Consider the following 26,412-nt stretch of genomic DNA (forward strand, 5'->3'; position numbering starts at 1 on the left):
CATCTCTTTATCACTCTTGCATCTAGCACGGAAGAGAACCATAAAACGCGCACATTACCTACGCGAATAAGGGTACAGCGCGTTCATGACCATTCTCAGACTTCTCTCTGGTGCTACAAATGCTTCGAAGCATTTTTTGATTGGTCAATTCATAAAATTCTTTGTTTTGATTGGTTAATCAAACGCTTCAAAGCTTTTATAGCGCTAAATGGACCGTAGCCCTAGTGCACAATGCAGTGCAATGATTCGCAGTAGCGCGTAACATTGAGTCGATAACTGCGAGCGCGCGAATTTTATTAGAATTAGAGACATTGAGTGCGTTCCTTTATCCACTCCGAGTGCTCATACTATGACGTAATGGAAGTGTACCGCGGCTATCGTTCCGTTTTAGTTTCGTGCGCTTTTTAACTGCTTCAAGATTATAAAATGGAACGCAGTTGCAGTATATTTTCAAGCTCCAACTGAAAATGGCTGGGATATATAATATTAAAAAAAATATAATTTTATTATATATATTAAATATAATATATTGTAAGAATTAGACGACCGTAAGCGGTCATGAAAGAGATTCGGAATATAAACAGCTAACAGAGAGGAGTCGTCGTGGTCGTGCAGACTAAGTGTCGGATTGGTAGACGAGGGATCCCGAGTTCAAATCCAGTCGGTCTCCGTTAATTTTTTCCGAATCTAATAGATATCTTTCAATATATATATATATAATAATTAATAATAAAAAAATAAATAATAAAAAAATTAATAATAATATTAATATTAATAATAACAATAATAAAAAATAATTAATAATAATAATTTCATAATATTATATAATATCATAATAATTTCATTATATTATATTATTTCATATTATACGCTTTATTTTCTTTAGCATCAATCAAGGTTATTTTAGTCTCCATGGAAGCAGCCATCTTTGTTGCTCTAATTGCTTTACCTCGCTGGTTGCAGCCGCAACAGGAAGTACGTCTAAATCAATGACGTCATAGAAGGTCAAGGCAGTACTTTCGGAGGCATTACTTTCTATATCGGAACGCTATTCGTAGTACTGACAGTACTCGGGGTGAATAAAGGAACGCACCCACTATAATAAAATACTGGCCACGATTCTAATCCGCCAATCAAAGACTCTGATCCACCATGTTTTGGCTAAATCCTAGGAGAAAGAAAGAAATGTACACCATCTCACTCTAATCAATAGCGATATTTTTACTTTACATGTGCATTGATTTAAGTGTATTGTGCATGTGTATTAAACACGTGGAAAACGTGATAATATATTATTAAATAATAGAGATACTAAAATTGCAAAATATAATATAAATTAATTAATTGATAAATCAATATAAAAAATGGGTTCATTTTTTTACTTAAATTTTATTTTATATTGTAATAAAATTTGTTTATAATAATAATAAATATGTATAATAATTCTTTCTAAAAAAAGGCATGACGTCGATACTTACATCTCTCGAAATTTTCTCGAAGTTTATCGTTGATGCTTTTCCGCGATGGATTCTCTCGCTGCGCTAACTTTGTGAATAGTTGTCATTATATTGATTTCACAGAGGATGTTGTCGTTTTGACAATTGTGTATCAAAGTTAAAAGTATTATAGTGTAACAGTAGTATAATAGTATTATATTAATTTTTGCTCTTGTGAAAAAGATAAATAACGAAAAAAAGATATATAAAAAAGATAAATAAATAAATAGTAATAAATTTAAAATCGTTAATATTAAAGGAAATATATTAATAAATACGATATATTAATAAATATATTAATAAATTGGTAATATAATTATGTAAAATGAAATTTTATAAATATACACATTTTATTACGCTTTAAAACGCTTATGTTTTTAAATTATAATATTACAATTTAAAATTAATGTAGTTAATGTATTTGAAAATAAGTGAGAATAGCCAAAAGATGGCGGGCCAAAAGTTGCTTTTTTTGTGACCAGACTCTTATTATAGTGTCTCTAATTAATCAAAATATCAGCAATAAAAATAATAGGTAACCTTTTTTTAGAGTTTTATTCTTTTTCTTTTTAATAAAATTTAAATATTTAAAATTTAAATATTTTTATTGTTATTTATTCCTTGTTTAAAAATCTGTGCTAAATGCAAGAGTGATATAGACACGATTGTCCGTCTTTATCACTCTTGCGGAAGAGAACCACAAAATCATGCACATTATCTATGCGAATAAGATCATAGCTAAAACGCGGCTGTAACCACTCTCAAGCTTCTCTCTAATTGAAAAAAGGAAAAATGAAAAATACAAGTACAAAAAGTTTACGTGTTATAACATCACTAATCTTATCAAAACCCACTACAATCGAAAATACTTGCATTTAATAAATTTTTAGTCGTAATGGTAAATCAATAAGAAAATTAACCAATTACAATTAATTATTCTCCATGCTGTCGAAAAATGATCAATTGCGATTAATCAGTGTTCTTATGAACTTACATTATGACTAAAAATTTGTTATATGCAAAAATTTCTAGAAAGAAAATTTTATATATCTATATGTCTATGTATGTATCTATGTGTCTATATGTATATGTATGTATATATGTATCTATTTGTCTGTCTCTCTCTCTCTCTCTCTCTCTCTCTCTCTCTTCCTCTCTCTCTTTTTCTTCTGTGAATTATGTATAATATATGGGACGGTACCTGTAATGCTTTGCTTTTTTCGAAACAGATACTTAATGCAATAAAAATCACATCGACGTCTTGTGCCGGATACGCGCAATTTTAAAAAGGGCTCTATTTTGTGAAACAAGGGGGTCACTTTGAGCACATGCTAAAGTGAAAATATGATAGATTGTGGCTAAGTTGCGCACGGTCATACGATGTGTTTTTTTTATTTACGTGTGCTCTTACGTAATTTGACTGCAATATATCTGTTTGAGCCTTACATACTGAAAAATAGATCAGAAAAAAATGTGATATAATATGACTCCAGGCGAAGGAGTCCACTTTAAAAAAACCTAACGCGTCAAAAGTAGAAACGCGTCTAAAGGGTAGTGTGGAAGTCCACTGTTATTATTTTTTATTTTTTATTATATTTATATTTATATAAAAATATTGTGCAAAATATTTTTCTTATAGAAAAATATAATTATACAATTTTTCTATAGAAGTATATTTGTAAAATATATTCAATCCAAGCAATTACCATCATGGATCGAAAATGGATTACTCGGTAACTCATTCCATGGTAAAAAGTTGGAACATCCATTAAGATTCATCCTGTATGTAATTATATGTATATTAAAATTATTAATTAATTATAAAAATAATTATTAATTATAAAAATACATAATTCTATAAATAATAATCTATGTCTTACAATATCTTCTGCATTATATTATATTTGGTCTAAAGTAAATATTATTATATTTATTCTAATAAATATTATAATATCTAACAATCAGTTTTCAATTATTTAATTAGGGGTCAACTAATACAAGTATATTTTTTTTTATTTTTAAATTATTTGTTAATTAAAATATCACTTGTAATTATGAGCAATTTATATTCGCGTCAGCAGACAGGCCAATTAGCCAACTGTTCACGTACTTCGCGAATGTATAAATGATTGTCGCCTTCAATTAACCATTTTATAAAAGCCGAAGATCGATCAATTTCCGTTGTAAAATCAGCATCATTTTGTGATGTAGTACTTGGCTTTTACAAAGGGCATTCTCGTCACTGTGGCCTTGTATGTCTTCCCTCGAACCTCGACTAGCACTCCACCACCAAATTGCGCCAAATCCGGTGGCATGTATCCCATTGCGATCGGGCGGCCCAAGGTCGGACTTGGTCCACCGGAAGTGACACTACCCACACGCTCACCCTCTGGCGTCAATATGGGTGCGCCTTCCCTGGCAGGTGGTCCTTGACCCAATAAGAGCCCGACGCGTTTCTTCGTGGCACCCGTCTTGATCTGCGAAAGTATTTGCTGCGCACCTGGGAAGTTGGCTTCGGCCCTTCGTCGTTTCGCTATGAGAAAAAGAGAGAAAAAAATTGATACTTTGTAAAAGTGGAATAACTCATATTTTGCGTGACAAAGTTAGAGAAGCGTGTACGATAAATCTGCATCGCTATTTCAAAGCTGGTAAAATAATTATTGCGTTTCGGGGATTCGTCAGCGATTTTTATGTCAGCTGACCATACCGACTAGCCACGTGAGGGTAGCTTCCACAGGTGTAGTGTCTTCGTTAATATCGTGACCGTATAAACAAAGTCCAGCTTCTAATCTGTAAAAATTAATGGAATTATATTAATTAAGAGTCTCACTCTATTTTATTTCTTACTTATCTAAATTTTCTTAAATCTTCGTGTGTATTATCTCAATTGCATTTGATTACATTTGTCGAGTATTGTTTCAAAGCATGCATTGTTTCAAAGCAAGCAGATATATCTGCTTATCTATATCAATCTACAGAAATATAACGCGTTACTTATGACATCATTATCGTTTTACTTTACTCTTTTTTTACCGTGTTATTTTTTCACTAACGGTAACAAATTTAACAGTTACCTTTATTGTTACTTTATATTATTTTATATCTATTAATGACAATTTTTGTATGTTTAATCATGTTTAATCATGTTCAGTCCTCGATCGATATTTATATTCAAGTTCATCTTAAGAATAGTTTATCATAAACCAATCACAAGAATAAATTTTAGAAATACCGCCTTTTAAAACTTTGTAAACAGAGAATTGAAAGTAGAAAAAAGCAAATTTGGCTATACTTGTGAATTTAACGAAAATCACAATTTTTTTTATTTGCATTTTGAATATTTGAAAATCTTAAATTTTTTATAATGTTGCAAATTTAAGATAAAAAGTTTTATTGTTATATTCATAGTTTAACAAAAAAATATGAAAAAGTTAATTTTATATTTAATCTAATTTTGTTTTAGTATTAAAAAGTAACAGAAAAGGTAACAAATCTTTTTTTTAAGTAACTAATAATGATAATTAGTTATTTTTCTGATTCGATAACGAATAACAATAATGAGTTACTTTTAAACATCAATTTTTTCAACCCTACCAATTTACCTCAGGCTATCTCTAGCTCCTAGACCTGCCAATTTCACATCAGGAATCTCCAAGATTCTTTCGACCAAGTCAATCGCATCCTTTGCAGGCACCGAGATCTCGAAACCGTCTTCTCCAGTGTAGCCGCATCGTGAAATTCTAACGTAACTACCCGATATCTCGGTTTTGACGCTGTTCATAAACTTCAGAACTTGAAGATCAATCTTCACTAATGATTGAAGAACCGTCGCTGCAGTAGGACCTTGAAGAGCTATCAAACCTTGCTCTAGAGGATCCAGAAAGTCAACGAACACATTTTTATTAATTCTTTTGAAATCATCCTGAAAACAGAAGAGCACTCAGTGTATTTTTATTACCAACATTGTTAGAGCATGCAAATGTTTACCTGACGCTCCAAAAGGAGCCGACTGTCCTCCTCCCGTCTTCCCGCGTTAGACACCACGAAGTACCTATCTTCGTCGTCTTTGGTAATAATGAGGTCGTCCAAAATTCCCCCCTTGTCGTTAGTGAAGACTGTTAAAGTCGCGGCACCTTTGCTTAAATTCTTCAGATCACACGTGGTTAGCGATTCCAAGTATTCCCCGGCATCCTTACCGGAAACACGCGTTTGCAGCATGTGACCGACGTCAAAGAGCGATGCCAACGATCTAGTGTGCAGATGAGATACAGCGATCGTCTCTCGATACTGCACCGGCAGTAGCCATCCGGCAAAATTGATGATCTTACCTGTACATAATATCACATGAAATGATAAATGATATATTTTTAATTATATATATGTATATATATATATATATATATATATATCTCTTCTAAAATATTATAATTTTAAATATCGTAAAAAAAAAAACAAAAAAAAACGCATCTCTCGGAACGACTAGCTTGTGTATTCGTTTATGTATTTGCAGGTAATGTTCTGCAATAATTTGACAAAGATTTGAAATGTAATAATATTTAAATATAATATCATATTGATAATTCGATCATCAGATCAGCAACTTGCCTTGCTTCTCCACGTGAAGGTCGTAAAGACAGGTCTTACGGGCTTCACTGACAGCCGACGTTGACGACAGTCGATGATTTTCCCTCCGAGTTGTTTCGACGGCTGGCCGAAGTATCGTGGAATCGATCAAACAATTCGCAAAACGCAACGTTGAGCCATCATCGAATCCCTCCTTGACCCTCGACACCGCCGATGCTCGGCACTTGACGATACCGCAGGTGTCACGTATGCCTCCCGAAGCGCTTAGACATTTCTCGAGATTATCGTAGACGACGAATCTGCCGCGAGCGACGAAACGAAGCATGATGCTTCTTTCTTAATGTTTTATCTTTCACTAACTCGCATGACTTCGCGCTTAACGCACGACTAGCGCTTAACAGTAGACCGACTCGTTGGGGCTGTGACCCCACGTGATATTTGCTACCAGACTCGGATGTAGACTTCAAAAGACTTAGATGTACATGTTTCAACAAAAACTTTCAAGGAGCGATCTCTTAGATGTGTAGAATACGTTGTAGATTTTATTGTGAGATTTTTTTTTTCTTGAAATTTAATTAAACAAGTTGTCTGTCGGAATTAATATATTATAAAGTATTTTCAAATCGATCATCATTTACGATCTTCATACAAATCTATTTTATGAATAAATTATATTTTGTTTTTATTATGCAGGATTTGGAATTGTTTCATTAATAGCAAATTAAGAGTGAAATCAATGAAAATTATCATGCGTGCTTTATCTGAGATAGAAATGTAAAATTCCAGCCCTGCCTGTAAGTATGTTCAACCACTTGATAGCTTTACACATTATAAAAACATTTCTGTTTACTCCATTCGTTATCGGTAAGCAGTTATTTCTATCTCTATACGTAAGAGAGGTCATGGTACTGGAAATCATGTGATAAAGGAAACTATTATCAAATTTTACGATTATGGGAAACTAGTCGGTAGTCACGAGACTTGGAATGCTTATTAAATTTTTATTGTACCACGTAATAATAATAATATTAATAATAATAATAATAATCATGATCATCATCGCAATAATAAATTGTGATAATAATGACAATAAATGGTAGTAGTAGTAATAATAATAATAATAATAATAATAATAATAATAATAATAATAATAATAATAATCATTTATCATCGTAATAATAATAGTTCCGTATTATAATAATAATAATAATAATAATAATAATAATGATACTTCATCATCGTCGGTAATAATTCAATGACAAATGTCAATATTTATATAGTAGCGTGTCGAACGGAGAAACGACCTTAAAAAACGAAGATAGTATCAATGTTCGTTCGTACATTTTGTTTTTTTAGCTTCCGCCGTTTTTTATCTTCTCGCTTGCTCTCTTTAGGATCTTTTCTACCTCTCGCTCTCGCATCTTCCACACGCGCATTCTCACTCGACTTCCCTTCCTCTTTTATTTAATCTTTTTTTTTCGCTTTTAATCTCCCCTTTTCTCTCACACACACGCACACTTTCTCCCTCTGTCTCGTGTCTTACACAATTGATGCAAAATGTCCCTACACAGTCCGACGAATGTGTGTGTGTGTACGTTTTCCCGGTTATTCTCTTTAAATCAATCCTCACGATCGCATTTTGCTCGACGCTTTCCTCATTTTTTTTCCACCATTCCTCCTTGAAATTCGCTAGATTTCTTTTTTTTTTTTCTTTTTAAATCCTTGCACGTGTTGACACATTCACTCACACTGGTATATCGGTTTGGTAGTGGAGGGACCGGGGGGGGGGGGAGGACGGGTTGGCTGTGTGAGGGGGTGCTTGGTAGCAGTGGAGTAGTGAGGATGGGAAAAACGGGATATATCCGCGGAATTTGTACCGCACGTGGGGATGCTGTAACCAAGCAGAGGGTTGCAAGGTAAGGGGGAAGGGAAATTGCAATACTGATTGAGAAAAACGGATACGTTGCGGTGAAAAAAAAGAAGGCGTCACGATATCCCGGGGTCCATCGATCGATGCCAATTTCCCTTCGTCTCTTTCGATCGTTCCTGCGATGTATGTCCGAGCAATCGTTCGTAAAAAAAAAAATTTGTTTTCGATCGAAAGACACAGATGCCGCGATACCGTGAGCGTCGAAAAATCTAACAACGATCTACGATCGCGAGGGAAAAACTGAAACTGCGATAGTACGATCTGTGCACCACAGAGAAAGTATATAACTATATATGTTGCCTCGTGTTTTTACGCGATTTTTGTTTCCGCTGTTCCGACTTGAATTTTAATTTAATTAAACCTCATTTTCAATCTGTCTTTTTGTTTGTTTCGATCTGTAACTATTGCTGTCCGCGCTACTTTTTTGCCTCCTGTCGCCTCTCCTCCTCACCGTTCGAGTCCCCCAAGCGCGTCGATCTGCCGGCAAAAAATTTTCCCAAATCTGGGCCCGTCCTCTACTGGAATCGGACCCGAGGCACTCGTTCTGGTTGTCCGAAAGTCGCTCGATCGCGCAACATTCCGGCAGGATCGTCGCGCCGGAGGACGCGTTCGCACGTCTCGTACGCGTTGCGTGTGCTGATTCATGTATGTACGTACATACGAACATACATACATACATACATACATACATATATGTATATTTTTATATATAGATATATATTCGGCTATTTGCTTTTTTTTGGTCCTGGTACAAAGGAAACGAGAATCACTCTCTCTCTCTCTCTCTTTTTTTTCTTTTGTTTTACTCGTTCGGAAGAAAAGTCTCGCGATTTCAAAAAACGAAAAGAAGTCGCTCGTTTTCACGTAAATTTTGAAATATTCCGAAAATTCGAACGATCTCAAAATTTTTTGCATTTCATTCGGCCATGACTCGATTTTTTTCTATTAATTTTTTACTGGAGGGGAGGGGGACTCTGTTTTGTTGCCTGTCGACATGCAATGTGCAATCACCATCGAGAAATTCTCTCGCTCTCTCTCTCTCTCTCTCTCTCTCTCTCTCTCTCTCTCTCTCTCTCTCTCTTTCTCACATACGCTTTCTTTCTCTCTCTCTTTCGTACTATCTCGCGCGCTCTGTCTCACTTACGCTCCCTATATGTATACCTCGAGTTCGATAATTTCGTCTAAAATTCCATTTTCGCCTTAACTATACACAATAATCATAATATATAATAATAATAATAATAATAATCACGATTCGAATACATCATCGATCATTTTTCCGAATATAGATACAATAATTTCTTATTTTTCTCATCGTCTTTCTATCGCCTTGCTCTCTCGCGCGCTCGTTCACACTCTCTCCCTCTCTTTCTCTCTCTCTTGCAATTACATCTTGCAATAATAATCGTTTAGGTCGTCGTATATCTATACATATACATATACATATACATATATATATATAATTTATAAAATGAAAATAGGTACAATTTTGGACGCTTTTCTTCGTCGAAAAAACGCTCCGAAAATTTTATTTTTGCTTAATAATGCCCATCGGTTGCGATTCTAGTCCACTTGGTAGTAAAATTTTGTTTATTTTCCTATCTCTCACACGCATTTATCTCATTTTCGTACTTAATCTCATACTTAATCTCTCTCTCTCTCTCTCTCTCTCTCTCTCTCTCATTCTCTCGATTCGCATTCTTACCTATACAGACATATTCATCAGTGTCAGTCTTTCAATCGTTCGACTTATTTCACAATATCTCACTCACAGGCAATCCCATGCTCTTTCACACACAAAATTGCAGCGATAGTCGCCCTCGCGATATATATCTGCCTTTCCGCCGCTAATTTCTAAAAAAGACCTTAAATTTAGGCTGGCCGATCGCGTGCTTCCGGAATCGACGAGCTTCCGTTTGCGCTTACGAAGGAACGAATTTCACGATCGGGAGAATTTTTCTCACGTGATTATAATTTTCGCGTATTTACAATTTAACTGCGAGTCGAATTCCTCTATTCGTCTCCCGCGTCATAATGATTCGAGCCGTTAATTGCGAATGTCGTAGTCGCGTGAAAGGTCGTCCAGCCGGAAGTCGTGAGGCACGAAAAATGTATTTCTCGCTTATAAACTTCTTTTCCATTCGCCTATCTTCGATCTACACGCCCGCGAATCGGCCTCGCGATCTTGTCGAAATGATCTCCGTAGTTCGAGTCTCTTTATCGGACCAAGTTCCTCGATTGTCTTACCGTATAAATGTGATTCCTTTTTTCTTTTATCGCCGCAAACAATTCTATACCTCTCAAATAAATTTCATTTCATGTATAGGAATTTCTTAAGAGAATTTGAAATTTTGCAAGAAAGATTTTGGCGCGAAGATCACTTTCACCAAGCGCCAAGCCGACCCGCTCCGCAGACATTAACATCTAACAAACTCTTAATCCTCGATCGTAAGCCTAAAGGATGTTTCAAGGACGCGGATCTTTTCCCATCCTCGATCTCGCGTTGATTTCTTATGTTTATCGCGATCATCGATCATGCAGTGTTCAATGGCGTCTATGCGCGAGAACGCGTGTCGCGCGATTCGCGCATAGACGCGTACTTTTTATCAGATGTATCACTTACAATCTAATTACAACGTCAAAAGTAATGTCGCAGTAATGCTCCAACGTGGAGTCCATTGCATTTTGATATGTTCGAGAGAATCGCGATGTCTCGTCGTGGTCCTTCCTCGCGCTGTATCGTGCGTCGAACGTCAAGATTTGAGGAGAAAACTTTTTGAAAAAATACTTGCGGTCGAAATGGCTATTTTTTTTTTTTTAGTATCAAACGTATTGTTTTTGGAAATTGCTAGAAAGGACCGCGACGAAGCGTCGTATACTTTTTCGTGTAACGAATTTCGCGCGTTTCGTGTAAATCAAACACATCTTTCGAGCGTCCTAAATGTAGAGCATGATAACATGATTGATCGATAAGAATTGAGCATGTTTCTCGGCTAAAGACAGTATAGTAACGAAGGCCGAACTGGATCGTGGAATGAAAATTGTGGATTGAAACATTGGTATCTCACATTCCGATCGGACGTAAGAATAATTGCTCCTCGAACCAAGAGGAGAGACGGTGTTCGAGAGACCTTTTACGCAATCCCGTTCGCCCGCCGTCCTTATACCTGGAAAAGGTAATTGACGGTCGACTGACCAGAAAAATTGATTCCAGTATAGCTATCGATACACGCTAGTAAGTTTTGAATTCTCATCGAACACTGCCCACGCACGCGAGACGAAATCGAATCGTCGCGTACGTGGTAGGGAAAAGACTAGGTATTTTTTTTTCCAAATTTCGAATTTTCCTTCCACGCGTGCCCGGAGCTCCTTCCGTCGCACAGAAGCACCCTTTCGTTTCATCGACGTATTATCATCATTATCATCATCAACAACAACAAAAAGAACGTTCCTAGAGATACGCATCCGTTTGTAATGCGTTTTTTTTTTTTTTTTCGTGCAAAAAGGCTCTCGCGATTTCACAATTTGGATCTCGCTCTTCCACCTGTTTAGTCGCAATCATCGACCATTCTCGTCCTCATCTCGTAGATATTAAAATCTTCACATCGTAATCATCAATTAGACATCCTACACAATGCGGAACTTGCTCGTAACCGAAAGAGACTGGTGTGAATATATAATTGTATTGACAATGCTTCCTCTCCTTACTCTCTTTCTCCTTCTCCCTCTTACTACACAGTATATTCGCTTTAAGATAGCATTTTTGTATTAGTACTTCTTTTCGCGCGTTGATCATTTCCGAAATTCAAAATTGTATGTACGTAGTTCGCGACGTGCATTGGCGCTTTGAGGATCCCATAGCTTCTCTAATCGCAACCAGAACACGACCGGGACGATTAGCGAGGAGACCATTCGTCCTTCTCGCTTCATCCTCCGTCGCGATGTCTGGTTTCCTTTAATTCGTCGTATTATCGCACTTTTTGGACATCAATCCTCCATCGAAACATCTCAAATCGCGCACACCATTCCCCGTCTCGATCGGTTAGCTCCGTACTCGGTCTGCTGTCGCATTAATTAATTTGGCCATGAAAAATGACCTGAATGTGACAATGTTGATCGATTTCAACAATGTATTATTTTAGCAAAATCGTACAAAATCGTAGACAAAATATTTGCAAACAGTTAAGAACTATCTTTTTTCTTCCCTGAATGTAACACTTTCGAGTGATCCTAATTTCGAAACGGTTTCAAGTAGGAATTTTCAGGATTAATGAGAATGCGACAGTATCAGTCGTACGGAAGCGCGCTTGAGACGGGGAGGGCAATCGAAATAGTTATCTCGCTCGCCGATCGACAATAGGGGACGTATCAAAAGTCGATAGCGATAACTAATAATAGTGGTAATAGTACTAATAGCATTAACTGATAATAATTAATAGCGTTAACTAATAACGAATAATCGCCGGGTGTACGAGCGCGTTGTATCGAGATCAATGTTTAATTTCATTTTAGGTTACATATATGTTTTTGTGGTACACTTCTGTAGAAAACATTTCAAAGTATCGAATTTTGCTCGAAAAGACGTTCGATCGACATCGACATGCGATAAGAGAGAAAATTTGTAAGAGTATCCTGCCGCGAGGATTAAACGCTCGTACGCCCGGTACTTCCTCGACAAGGTAATAGTAGGTAACGATAAAATTTAATAAATGCACGTGTCCTAAACTCCATGTGACAATCGTCAGCGTATTTTAAAGATTCGACACATTATTCTGCCTCTCTCTCGGGCAAAAGAAGCCGTCGTCGATCTCGCGAGGAACCACATGTACGAAAAGATGAATTAAAAAAGAATATACATATATAAGGAAAAAAAAAAATGACACGAAGAAGGGAACTAATCACGGTCGAATTGACACAAAGGGAACTAGACATGTATCACATCGATTTACCTAATGTATCATACGCGAACGAGGACAGAACAGTTTACAACACGGATATTCTAATACATACAATGCTAATAATAATATAATAATAATTATAATAATAATTGTTATAATAATAACATATAATATATAACATAATATATAATAATAATAATAATAATAATAATAATAATAGACGTACTAACATTTCCTAGCGATAGCGGTAGCAGTAGGTGTAATAATAGGAGTGATGGTAGTGTTGGCACTACGCTACATGTAATAGTTGTGACAGGCCAAGCCTGCGTTAGTGTATGCGTCTAAGGCATGAGAGGAAAAGAAAAGGAAGTTTGTAACAAAAATAAGAATGGAGTTATCGACTTAAATTTAACATGACCTACGTCTCGGCGGACTGCAATTTATTTTTATAAATCGACGACTCAATCTATGTGAATAGTAACTAAAGAACCGTAGTTTGTATACCATTGCGTGTATATGTATAGAATATGTGCGCGCGCGCGCGCGCGCGTGTGTGTGTGTGTGTGTGTATGTGTGCACATTGACCTACTTTATTTCAGGATGAGTGCAGCTCGAGAGGGGGCCGCGTTAACTAACGTAATGGCTATGCTTAATAGATTAATTAATTAATAATAGGCAGTAACTAATCGTAAAAATCTCTAGCTTGCTTCATCGTTTTTAAACCAATTCTGACTAGCAAACGTAACTCGACGAGCTCGCTCGCCGAACACCGCGTTTCCCTCCGCCACGCTCGCTTTTTCCCTCCTCTTCTTCCCTCCCCGAAGTTTAACCCCTTACAGATTATTATTTTATTTTCTCATTAAGTTAGGAACTCTCTCGTACCGAGACCGAAAGTAGTCGTCACGTAGAGACTAAAAGCGTGGCCTTTAATAGTAATCTCGCGGCTCGGCGAACGAAAACGTTGCGAAGAGACGATTGAGGAGTACGTATAATGGGACATGGAAGAGATAAAATTCAATCCTCGCGACTCGTCGAATTCGAACGAGCTTGATTTTCTCCGTGGCGGATACGCATGTAAAATGAGATCGAGATTAGTCCCCGTACTCTTCGCCTTCTAAACGAGGAAAGTGCACTGGTATATGATAAAAGAAAAGGGGGGGGGGGCCATAAGGAACGTAAAATTTGAATAACTTCTACGCGGCGCACGCGTGATTTACGATGCGCGATATTGAAGTAAATAAAAAAAAAAAAAAATCGAGAAAGCGAGAGGTCGAATTCGATATACCTAACGTAAAGGAAAACGAAGAAAAAACACGTATAAATCTCAATTAATGACAAGTCGCGCCCGTCATCTCCGTCTTTCTCAGTCGTGCGATATCACGCGCATAACTAAAAAGAAAAAAATAACAAACATAATGAAAACCAATCTCGCGCGATCGTTAACAACAATAAAATTTCGATGCCTAATCGTCTAATAATAATGATTATTATTATTATAATATTAATAGTAATCATAATAAAGGAAGAGAGAAGGATTGGAATTTTCATAACGCGATATCGGGTTTCGTTTTCAATTTTCGTACATAAATATAATCTTTCCTAACGTAGTATTTAAGTAATGTTTAAGAAGTGTAACTGTATGTACGCGTGCGTTTTATGTATACGTGTGCAATTAAAAAGAAAAAGAACCGTTAAGGAAGAAAAGAAAAAAAAAAACAGAATCTCAAAAATCTCGAAACGTGGCTTCTCTTCCCTTACTACCGCTTCTCGTCGATTCACTTAAGAGTTATTATACGTTTGTAACATATTATGGCTTCGACGATCCGAACTTCAAACCGAGGCATTGCTTCCTGAATATTTTTCTCTTTCTCTCTCTCTTTCCTCTTCCTTTTGTTTCTCTATAAAATACGCCTCCAATTGCCCTGTGGCAATCTCAATTGTAATAATAATAATAATTAATAACTAATAATAATCATAATAACCGTAGGTTAACCGCGGTATCGAAAGGCTGGGGCTCGCTTGACGGGTTCTCGACGTCTTTGATTTTGTTTCTTTTTTTTTTTCCTCGATTTTATTTCTTTCTCTTTCCGCGTCTCTTCGCCGATCAAGGATCGAAATATACATACATGCGAGATCCCGCCCGGCAGCCTCGCCGGGAAAGCGTGAGGGTGGGTAGGCATTTTTTTTTATATGCAAAAGGAAAAACTCGACGGAACAACAACAATCGAAGCTTCATGAAAGATCCATTCGCACCGTACATTCATCTTTTTTTGTTTTTTGAAAGTTTGTCATTTTTGCTTATACAAGGATCGGCCCGGATCCTGGCCGGCGGTTTGACACAACGAAAAGAGGCTACGTTTTGTCAGCAACGCGGATATTTCTTCGTAAACGGTCCCGCCACCCTGCCAATTCCACCGATTGCGTCTCCAGCATCACATTTTGCTTTTTATCTCTTCTTCTTTTTTTAAATTCGCCAATTCGTTTCTCTTTTTATTTCGTTCTTCACTCGCGCCCAGTGAAACGCAAGATTGCGCAATCCTATGGAAAGTTTTTTGCTCTCGAATCTCCTCCTTCCATTCTCCTCTCTTTTTTTTTATCTCACCTTTTCTTTCTTCTCATATTAAATAAGTACCGATTTCGCCTATCCGAGTTGACACTCATCTCGGCTTTGTACCCTCTTTTGACTAGAATTGAATTTCGAACGGAGAATTGGTGATATCTCTCTCTCTCTCTCTTTCTTTCTCTCTCTCTATCTTTTAATTTCTTTATCAATCTTCTTGGAGGCTCGAGATCTTTTCCCTCCTTCTTTTCTTTCTTTTTTTTTCCGTCGAACGATGCTGGCCGGCGGGACCGGAAGTGCGTCGGTGTGTTTGCCCAAAAGGGGACTTCGACCAAACTCAATCGATACCATTAAACCTGCACGCGCATCCTCGTCGCGCTCTTCGTGCAGGTGATTTGCACATTTTTAAAGTCGCCATCGTCGCGACGAGGCTGCGCATCGAAAATTAACGATAACTTGCGCTGTATTACTCGGTAACTAACTGTACGTAAAAGTCTGAATTCTGAAACTTAACGTTCGCTTTTTTTTTGGAGTCGAGGTCGTCACGCTCCGTTCTTCATTGTCGAGATGCACAGAATAACAGGTGCATGGATTGAATGACTTTCACCAAAAATTTTCGAAATTTTTTTTTTTAGGAGATAGAAATAAATTGATAGTATTTTCGTAAGCGTTCCAAAATTCCAAAATTTTTTTTTTTTTTTTAATAAAAAGGGTTACCCGATATTTTTTTAATTTCCTCTAACGCGGAACGGAGCGCGACTGCCGCTGAACTCGCAACCAAGTTTATCGCGAACGGACGTGAGACAACATTGTATATGGTGGGATGAGTGGTTGGGGCGGTGGGTGAAGGGGATGCTTTGTTCCTGCGGGAGCGTGATGAGGTGGATTGGTTCGCCGGTGGGGACGGGTGGTGGGGTATTTTGTATTGTGTAGAAAAACAACGTTGTAAGTGAAATAACTCAACGTTGCACTTGAAAGACCAATAAAGTAATGGGGTGCGGGACACCTGAACACGCGTTGCCCGAATGCGTTTGCGATTTTGTCGTAGGAGAACTGAAACGATTCTGTGAAAGTCAAACTGAGCCAATCTGACGCCGGAAGAGGCGGACGGGCCTCCCGAAATCGTCGGACTTGTTGTTTTCTCTTTCTCTCTCTCTCTCTCTCCCCCTTTTCTTTTCCACACGGTGAATACTCGACGAACAATTTCGATCTGGGATCCCGGCTCGCGTGTTCAGGTACCCTCCGATTCGCGTCCGAGTCCCAAAGTCCCTGCTCGTTGATCTCCGTAGTGAGTGCCTCCGCGATTCGTTTATTGAATAGATGCGGTGCGCGCGGTATGCGCGGCGCTACCACTCGGCCCTTACTTATATACTGGAGTACGTGTAATTAATAATTATGCATGTGTGTATGCGATACGGTTAACTGTTAATTAAGTCATCTTGAATGATTACTGTAATTAATTAATCGTTATCAGTTAGTTAAATATGGCTCCACCGTGCAATCGTCTATCTCTCTCCTCCTATCTCCAGCTCCATTCGCCCCATTTCTGCGCTCCATTTCTCCTTCGTCAGCTCGCTTTCTCGCGCCTATCTCAGAGTATACGTACACGTTGGCTAAACTACAGACACTTAGTACACTTATTATCATATTTATCTGTTAAATGTCGATTGAATTGCGGAGGGAAAGGTTGTGAGCGACCGGTTTGGTAAGGTTGGAGGATTTTTTTTTTTTTTTGAATTTGGCTTTTAAGACGTACTTTTCTTCTCGATAATACGAACAAATATTTTTTTGCACCGGTCGTTCGAGATCCAAAAGATTAGAGGTCATCTGGGGAAATGTTTAGCCAAACGGTGGATTGGGACGGGAGAGGTTTTGGTAGGAAGTTACGCACGAAATGAATCCGGTATACTTCCGGTCGTGCCACTACCCGATTAACGGTAGGTGGTATACGACGAGATTCTGCAGACACTGAAAAAGACCACGTGCTTCCCGTATACTTACTTATTTAACTGTTTAACTGCGGTACACTGTGATTACTGTTCTACCATAGTACTACTAATTGTGAGTTATACTTGAGAACTGTCTGTTTACTGTAACGGAAAACCCTGACGAAGGCACCCACTCAGCGGACAATGTAATACTAATTCATCTTACACATTCTCGTGTTACAGCTTTTTTTTTCTATGCCGATTCTATGCAATTTTATACGCTTTTGATAAATTCGCAATTTTTCATATCCGTCAGTCATACGTCTGTCGCGCGGTTATCTCCTTTGTTTTTTGATTTAGCGTCAAATAAACGGACTCGGCCTTTTCACCTCGGACACGCATACGGGGGGTTGCTCGGATTCAGGTTGAAAGAAACACATTTTCCTGAACGGAAGTATGAAGAATATTTTGAAAAGAGTATCGCCTCGCCACGGGGAGATCGCACGATGAGAACCGTGTGATCTATCTGTGACGAGACAGCGCGATGGGTCCGCACGCTCGTCGTCATCGACCGTCAATTGTGTGGATTGTTTGGGATCATGGCAGTCGCTACTTCTTCACGACTTCGATCGATCATAAGGTTTAGAGTCTCTGGATACTCTCCATTCCCGATGTTTACCCGACTTTATCATCTCGCTCTGTCTCTTTTCCATCTCCGCTTGGTAGCCGAGAAAAAGATCCACATTTTCGCTACACGTGACAATCACCAAACACATGGCTGCCTGACTTTTATCTTTTTCATTGGCATTGAACATTATTTTTCTTTTTTTTTTCTTTTTTTTTTTTAAGACAGGAATAAGAATCAGACAATCATGTTAAAAATGTAGCGAGAACATGGAATTAAACTAGCATTAAACAAATTTTGATTGTCGAATGTCACATTTAGATGCCAAATTTCCAAATCGGATTGTCTCGACCACCTCGATCGTTTCGATCTGCCAGGAACCTCGCGGGAATTTTGCCGGTGTGCCAAAAGTTTTCGCGGTCGTTGGTGTCTCGATATCTATCTCTCGCGCGTTTTCCCCGTTGACTCATCGCCGTCATCTCTCTCGAAGTTCTCTCTCTGGGGCCAGGACGAACGCGTGTGCAATGTAAGGTCAAATCGACTCGCCGAACGTCGGAACCCACCGCCTTAACAACTATGGCTCTTTCATTTATATAGTGGACATTTAAACAACTTATTCCGGTTTTTAATCACGGAGGCTCGGTCAGGGTCACCGCGTGAAGACGCGAATGCCGCCGAGGCGCTCGCACTGCTAGACTGTCGGTTTTATCATATGCTGCGCACTTACGATACACACTGCCGCGAATAATATGCACATACGTCGTACGTCGTGCCGTTGCCCCCAACAAATATTGCCGCGCAACAATCTCAGTTGCGCGGCAAAATCCATGCGCTGGGCGCGCGCGCGCACGCGCGCGCGATCGTACGCGATATGTATTCGCGCGTCGTGAGATTATTTCATTAAAAAATTAAAACCCGATCAAAAACAAACCAACGGTTTTTGCTTGTAAAGCCGCACTCGAACAACGGCCCTTTATGCAATTGCCGCTGCCATATTCCTCTTGGTTGTGTGTTCCTTATGTAGTTATTACACCTTTCGTGATTGCGTCTCGTGGAACAGGGGTCTCCCGGTGGCATCCAAGGTGCCATTCTATTTTTCTCTTTCTCTACACTTCTCGACCAAAGGGCTTCGAACTTCATCTCGAACTTCGTTCGCCTCTTTGCCTGTCACCGCTCTCCCTCTATTCGAGATCACCTTCTCTTTCTCTCTCTCTTTCTCTCTCTATCTCTCTCCTGCTTTCTCTTCTCGTCCACTCTCATTGACGAGATTCTTTGGCACCTCGCCACCTGTCCGTCGTCGGGACGTAGCCCGACGAAGAGGCCGCCCACACGTTATATCCGGGTACTCTCGTGTCAAGTCCGGGACGCGTTTTGGGCGTGCGCACTCGCGCGTATCTCACGCGAGTACGTACGCACCGTTCATCATCGGTATTGCATCCAAACGTATGCCAAAGGCCGCGAAATTTTACTGCGTTTACTACGTATTATACGTAGGACTATGAGCACAAACGCGTGTGATATTATATCATCCACGAATTTTTGCTCTTTCTTCTCAAAATTACCGTGAAAAATCGATCAATGTTTTTCAACGCGGCGCCCGAGAGGACGCGTCTCCCCCTGAAAAGCAGGCCTCCCTCTCTCGAGAAGGACCGGAGCTTTTCCGAGGGGGATCGGCGTTTTCTGCGTGACGCGCGCGAAACTATAATGTTATTACTGGGCCGAATCGTATGTCTTTTCAAAAATTCGTTTTTAGACAATTTACAAAATCAATTGGCTTTACATATCCGTAGCGTGTGTAGTTAAGTGTGTAGACAAGTGTGCTTCAAGTATATAAGAAGTGTAAAATTGTGTTCTTGTAACGTGTAACTATACGTGTGAACACGCGCGCGCGCACGCACGCACGCGCACGTGCTCGTGTATTGAGAACTGTTTGAGCGCGCGGGGTTGCACGCTCGTGGACCAGGGCAACTTCGCTTTGAACTTGTGTGACGTTGGGGGACGCGTCGCCCCTGCGTCACCGCGGCGACGTGGAGCGCGCGCCGCTCATCTTATGGGGGTGTTCTGTTTGCGTTGGTTTCTGTCACTGTTGTTACACTGTATTTGTTCCTTGGCGAGAATACCAATTCTACCGCGGCCGCGCGCGCGCATTTGCGCGCGCACGTATCCGCGGATTTTCCGTTTGATTCGTGAAGGTCGAGTCGTATTTGTAAGTGTGTATGCGCTGGGAGTATGCACCAGCGCATCCGGGCTATGGCACTTTTTAGATTATTTAAACATTTAGCAAATTTACATGAAAGAGATTAAGATTATGGATAGGGCCGATTTTGCAGGCAACGTCGCGTTGTAGATTTTCCTCATGTACGTATATATATATATATATACATATATACCTTTCTGTGTATATATATATATATATATATATATTTATATATATTTATCATCATTAATGGGCCTCTTTTCGACTACTTCGTACTTGGTCGTGTTTCCACGAGTGGGCTACGGTCGGGCGCTTATATCTTCGGGTCGTCCGTGACGTCTCGGGGGTTTTCCTTTCCGGAGATTCTTCCGTCGTCAGACGCATATGAGCCTCTGTCTCCCTTGTACCTCGTCGCTGTTCAGCCGCTTTCGTCGCTTCCCTAATAATCATCTTTTCGCGGCTCGCCTCTCTCGCGACGAAGACGGACGACCCAACTATCTCTTTAGATTTTCCACGGTCTTTCGCGTTATATCCGCTTCCGCTTTATGACCGCGAGCTCGTCTTGCGTCGCGGCTCGCGGACGCCGCGTGTCCCGCCGTTTCCTCTTTCTCTTCTTCTCCCTGTCTTCCTTCGTCGTCGTAGAGCCCGAAAATCTCACGCGGGCGCGTTTGCGCCACCGGCCCCCTTACGAGTTACGGGCATATGTAAATCAATATATTTGTAAATTATTTTTTTGTGCTTTTTTTGCGGTGTGACCCGCATTTTTTTTATTATTACTTTTTCTTTATCTTTATCCTCGCTTACTTCTCAGTTGATTACAGAACATACACTACTAGATCTATTGTTTAACGCGCTTGTGTTTTTTTGCATTACCTTTCGTTTAAATTTAAAATTATGGTACACGTTCGCGGGGCATGGGCCGGCGCCTCGGGAATTCTTCCTTTTCGCGCGGGGATGTACGATTTAATTGTGATCGGGGGGTAACTTGATAGCTATCCCGATCATCGTGTCGCTTTACTGATTGAAAAAGCAACCCTCGGCGCACGGCAGGATGCACCGGTCGAAAACAGTCCGTCTGTCAATCGTTTCATGACCGCGATCATCATGAAGGATCTCGACGTGGTAGTGGTGGTAGTGTTTTGTATTGTTGTCGTTGTTGTTTTTTTTTTTATTCTTTTGGTGATGGTGATAGTGAGATGGTGGTGAGTAGTAACGCAGATGTCCCTTTCCATCCTTCCGTTTCTTATTTCGCTCTTTCGCGCTCTTACTACCGTTTCGTGCACCGTTCTCGATATCTTTCGACGCTCAATTAGAGATCGCAAAATGAAATTATGATTTATTTAAAAATCGTTTGTTGACTCGCGAATTTTGACTCGAAAATTTACGTCGCGTTTCAATCGCGTGACACGTGCTAACAGCCTTGCCTGACTAAATTCTATTTCATTCGCTCCATCGTTCATTCTGAAACTCGCTCCGATATTGACTGGCACTCTTTCGCTAAACAGATTTCCAAATTTATTAATTTTGCATCCGCACTCTCTTTTAAGTTTTCTTCCATTCTCAGTGTCATGTAGCACGTTCGCATTTTTCACTTGGAAGAGTAGAAACTTTTTACCCGTTATATATTTTAATGTTCGAATTTTTGCCAATGAAAATTTTTCGAAAAATCGATCCCTACGATGTTAAGTGGGCGTCGAAATGTGCGACGATTGCATTTTAAATGTATTCCTAGCTGTACAATCCATCGCAATGCCGTATAGTGTAAGTGTCTGTGTGTAAGTGTATTAGTGTGTCAGAGTATCAGTGTCGAGAAAAAAAAAAAGAATTTCCCGATCGGTGGTGCCCGAACGATAGCGAACGCTTCTATGACCCTTTCTCGCAGATGTAAAATCCACCCCTGGGGGGCGGTAGCGAGACCGGACAGGCGGAAGCGATCGCTGATCGTCGTGGGCACGCATCGACGACGAACAGAAGCTCTGGTTCGATAAGAAACGATTATCGTTGGTTGCGTGAACGAGGTGTATGCACTCGTCCAGCTTTAGGTATTTACATAGAAACTAACCCTATTTCGCATTATGTACGTTTGTTTAAGTTTACCAGTAAATTCTCAGTTTATGCTTGTGATATCAAGGTGTATTTACATACTACTTAATCCGAGGAAAAAACGCCCTGTAACGCAAAAACTTTAATAATAACGATCAATGAATCGACCCGCGGTTGCGATCGCTGGAACTCGAGGAAGTCCGCTCATACCTTTCTCTCTGTCTCTGTCTCTCTCTCTCTCTCTTGCAAAAAATGAAGATAAATTCAAACATTAGAAATTTTCTTCAATTTTTTTCCAATTTTTAAATTCATATTTTGCATATAATTAATCCCAACAGTGAGAAACAGTTTCGAGGAAGTCGCAAATTTTTGCAAATTTTTCGTAAGAGAAAGTACCGCGGGACGTATCCGTCGAGTTCCAATCGCGAGACGAGTGCGATCGTTAAATGTAGCTTTGACGATGAATCCCTTAGCGATCTTTTCATCTCTCGTCCCAGATGGTCAAAAAGCCTGGCTATCCGGCGGCTTTTCGGCGCGTGTCTTTTACGTTCAACGAAGATGACGACGTTAGGTTATTTTCGTAATTGGCGAACAAATGGACATGAAAGATGGTAAGGGGATATATACATCATGAAAGGGAAGAATTTTGTTTTAGACAATTTCTTACAGTTTGTTTCCCAGACAAAGAACGATTTCCAAACGTAGCGAGAGAAAAGATTTTATCAATTATATTCGTAGGCGAAATTTCATTTGACAGGATTTGGGAAGTCGTGATTTCGGAAGTAAGGGAGAGTTTTTTCGGGTAGAAAGTAAGGATTGGAAGGGGTCGGGAGGTTAATTTTCAAAAACAAGCCGGTCCCAAAAAAACGAAAGACCTCATCGACAATTTCCGAAAGGAAACAGCAATAACAGTAAAACGCGGTCAACGTTGATATTCAAGGATAAACAAATTCGGCACGCTACCATTCAATTCCGCACTCTATTAATCCGCGATTGCCAGTCGAAGAACCGAAGAAATCGAATCGTAGGTGAATGCTCATCGAATCGACTTTTCAATGTTTTCCCTTCTTTGCTTCTTTTTTCCTTTGATTTTTTTAAATTGCCTCTTTAAATCTCCGTCGATTTTTTGCTTTCTCTTGGGAATTCGCGCTCCGAGAAAATTATTTCCAACGAAAAAGGTGTTTCTCTCCGGGATATTTTACAGTCAGCGTCTCGTTTGGTCTTATCGAAAGATATAACCCCATCGAAAATACGGATGATACACGAGTTTGGTCAAAGATTGATCAAGTAGAAATGGACAGGGTGGAAAATTTGATTGGCTTTGGAGATTTGGAATGATGCCGTGAAAAGGATTGTTGCAGGAGGGCAAGGGATTGGCTCGAGTCTCTAAAAGTTCGCTCCACGATCAAACCTACGGATTTTTCTTCATATTCTTCCTCTCTCCCGTCATCCTCATCTTCGTATCATCTTTTGCTTTTTGTTCCTTTTTTTTTTTTGTTCATCCACCTTCTTTATTTCCTATTCGTCTTCTTCTTATTCTTCTTCATCCTAAGTATTGCGAGAACGTAATGGTATATTGCAAGTAAAAGTTCAAAACGACGCAAGAGTTTTACGCGCGTTTCAGATTATATTACCCGGAAATAAAAAAATATTTCGCTTATAACGATCACAGGACCTCAGATTACCTGAAGCACGCCACTCTAAAGTCTCACTCTCGTCTTCACATTCGCTCCTCCTTGATGCTCACGAAGCATTCACATTTACTCGATCTGCCCGTTCGCTCGATGGCGCGCCCGCGCGTCTACGCTGATCCCAAGGTCGTTCATTCGTAAAATCATTCACGTATTCGAGTCGCGTTCTCTCCCTCTCTCGCTCTCCCACCCTTTCTCGCTTACGCACACGTTCTCCAACCGTCTCCTTCTCGCCCCCCCCTGTGCTGTCGCATTCTCACGTCGACAATGCTTGGAATCGCGTAAAATCTACGTGGGCGCGCGCTCCGCACTCGCTCGTTTTTCCCTTTCGCCTAACTATCCTAGTCTCATAGACCCTATATTCATTATTTATAATATTTATATATATAATATATATAATATTTAGCATTTAGTTTTTTTATTTCTCTCTTCTCCGTCGCGTGCTTTGCTCACGAAAAATGCTCGCTCTTTCACGCTTACCGCACCTTCTTCAGTTAAACGTGTAAGTGTGAATGGGTTTCGCCCGTTTTTTTTTTGTCTCTGTCATACTCTCTTCATACTCTGTATGTATATATAATATATATAATATAACTGTTTGTAATAACTATATTTTGTTTGTTCGCTTACGAGCTAATAGTTTTCGTGCTACCGACGAGCACAAGTTGCGCGCATTATATCTTCACCTTAAAAGTGTGCTGCTGATGAGTTTTGTAATACATGTATTGTACATGTGTACATATGTGTAATGTTATGTGTAATGTATTTACGTGTGTGGTGTGTGGTACACGTGTGTGTGTGTGTGTGTGTGTGTGTGTGTGTGTGTGTGTGTGTGCGTGCGCGTACGTATCTGTCCCGACGCGTTACGTCCGACAACGTTCGTTTCTCATCCGCGAAATGTCAACGTTGCTTTGTCGTCGCCGCGCGAAACGCTGATCGCAAGTGAGAGAACGTCCGTACGGATTGCGTCGCGTCCGTCTGTCACACACACACGGGGAAGGGGATTTCGGTACGTATATAATTAACAACCGTACAACGCGACGACACGACACCACTCGCCGGTGGTGGAACGTTCGCCGCGACCGCGCGACGCACACGTCACGATGAGCCTGCGTACGTGGGGTGTTATTGGTATGCGACTCGCTCTTTTAACCATTATGGGAGGCTTTTCTTTTTACGATTACGGGAATTACGGGGGTGGAACCTTTTAAGCGCGGTTCGGTGGAGATAGACGTATCTATGTATGTATAATATTTATATATAGTTTAGGTTTGTTGAGCCTGGCCAGCACGAGACGGTCGAGGATCGCCCGTTGGACCCTCGTCACCGTCGCGTACCGCTTGATCAGCTCTTGTACTAAAAGATCATAGTACCTCGGGGCGTACCCCGGACCATCCCGGAACGGGACGCCCGGGATGACTTATTGTTGTTCTGTTTTTAAAACCAGCTTCTCGTTAGTTATTATGGCACGTTTCGGGAGTCGAGACGGCGGCATGGCAGTGGCGACGTGTCCTGAGAATCCTAACGAGACGCGAAGACGACGTGGAAAACGCCGCCTCGCCGGGGTCCATTCGACAGATCCTTGGATTCAGAACCGGTGTAGGAACAACGACGCGAAACATCCGTGCGGGAAATACGTACAGGGAATCGCGAGAGAGACGACCGTCGCCATTGCGATCCTGCCCGTCTCGCGCCGTGCAACGGTTTTGCTATACACGTACGTATTCTCACTCTTCTCCCTTCATCCAGCGCGGCCTCATCCGGAGAGTTCGTCGACCGGAGGGTGAGACACCCTCGGCCAGTTTCCGGTTGAGGTCCGGCCTCATGTCGGTTCTATCCGAGTAGGAAGACACCGAAGTACACATTCTCTCTCACAATGTCCTTCCGTTTGTTTGACGTTTTCTTACTGCTGAGACGATGAGCGAAATTCTGGTGACCGCACTTGGACGCAGAGGCGAGTTACATCAGCGACGACGATGACGTACGTTCCGTCACGTCGCCGGCAACGATCGTAATCGCCCTTACGCGTTCTCGGAGTTACCGATCATCTCGTCGGCTTTTCTCTTGACGCCACGGTCTTCAGGCTGCTGCTGTTGTTGCGGCTGCTGATGATGACCGATGGAAGACGGGCCCTGCTGTTGCTGCTGATGCTGTTGATCGTGCAACGGTGTCGTACGTTCCGCTGACGATTGCTGTTGGTTCATGCGCTCGTTTTGCTGCAGGGTCGTCTGATCCGGCGCCCAAGGGGTCCACTCGTCTCAGTAGTAACTGAATTTTCATGGTTGCTGATTGCTCTGCTGGTTGACGACATGCTGGGCTAGAGTGAAGCTCAGGGCGCGCGGATCACCACCGTGGAGCCTGAGAGCCTGCTCTAATCGCTGCTCCTGTAGCCGTAACGCTTCTCCTGAAAGGTGTCGAGTGTCGAGTGTCCCGTTAGAAGTTCTAATCGCGAATCAAGGAAGC

General features: G+C 40.3%; 2 protein-coding genes across 7 annotated transcripts in view; both read right to left on the reverse strand.

The window, feature by feature from the left end:
- Positions 1-3,053: 3,053 nt before the first annotated feature.
- Positions 3,054-6,924, reverse strand: LOC105425604 (aminomethyltransferase, mitochondrial). Its single transcript, XM_011636444.3, has 5 exons — positions 6,102-6,924; positions 5,484-5,824; positions 5,099-5,418; positions 4,204-4,286; positions 3,054-4,029 (listed from the first exon to the last, which is right to left on the reverse strand). The coding sequence occupies exons 1-5, from the start codon at positions 6,403-6,405 to the stop codon at positions 3,692-3,694; spliced, it is 1,386 nt and encodes a 461-aa protein (XP_011634746.2). The 5' UTR covers positions 6,406-6,924; the 3' UTR covers positions 3,054-3,691.
- Positions 6,925-7,067: 143 nt separating this feature from the next.
- Positions 7,068-26,412, reverse strand: part of dati (zinc finger protein datilografo) — a 91,369-nt gene continuing 72,024 nt past the window's right edge. For all 6 annotated transcript variants that reach the window (XM_089071688.1, XM_089071687.1, XM_089071691.1 and 3 more), the window contains one exon: positions 7,068-26,353. In XM_089071688.1, the coding sequence (XP_088927814.1) occupies positions 26,226-26,353 (128 nt within the window). In that variant the 3' untranslated portion in view covers positions 7,068-26,225. The remainder of the gene's footprint in view (positions 26,354-26,412) is intronic.

The sequence above is a fragment of the Pogonomyrmex barbatus genome, unplaced genomic scaffold (genome assembly GCF_055798465.1).
Source record: "Pogonomyrmex barbatus isolate J1 unplaced genomic scaffold, ASM5579846v1 scaffold12, whole genome shotgun sequence".
NCBI classification, from domain to species: Eukaryota; Metazoa; Arthropoda; class Insecta; order Hymenoptera; family Formicidae; genus Pogonomyrmex; species Pogonomyrmex barbatus.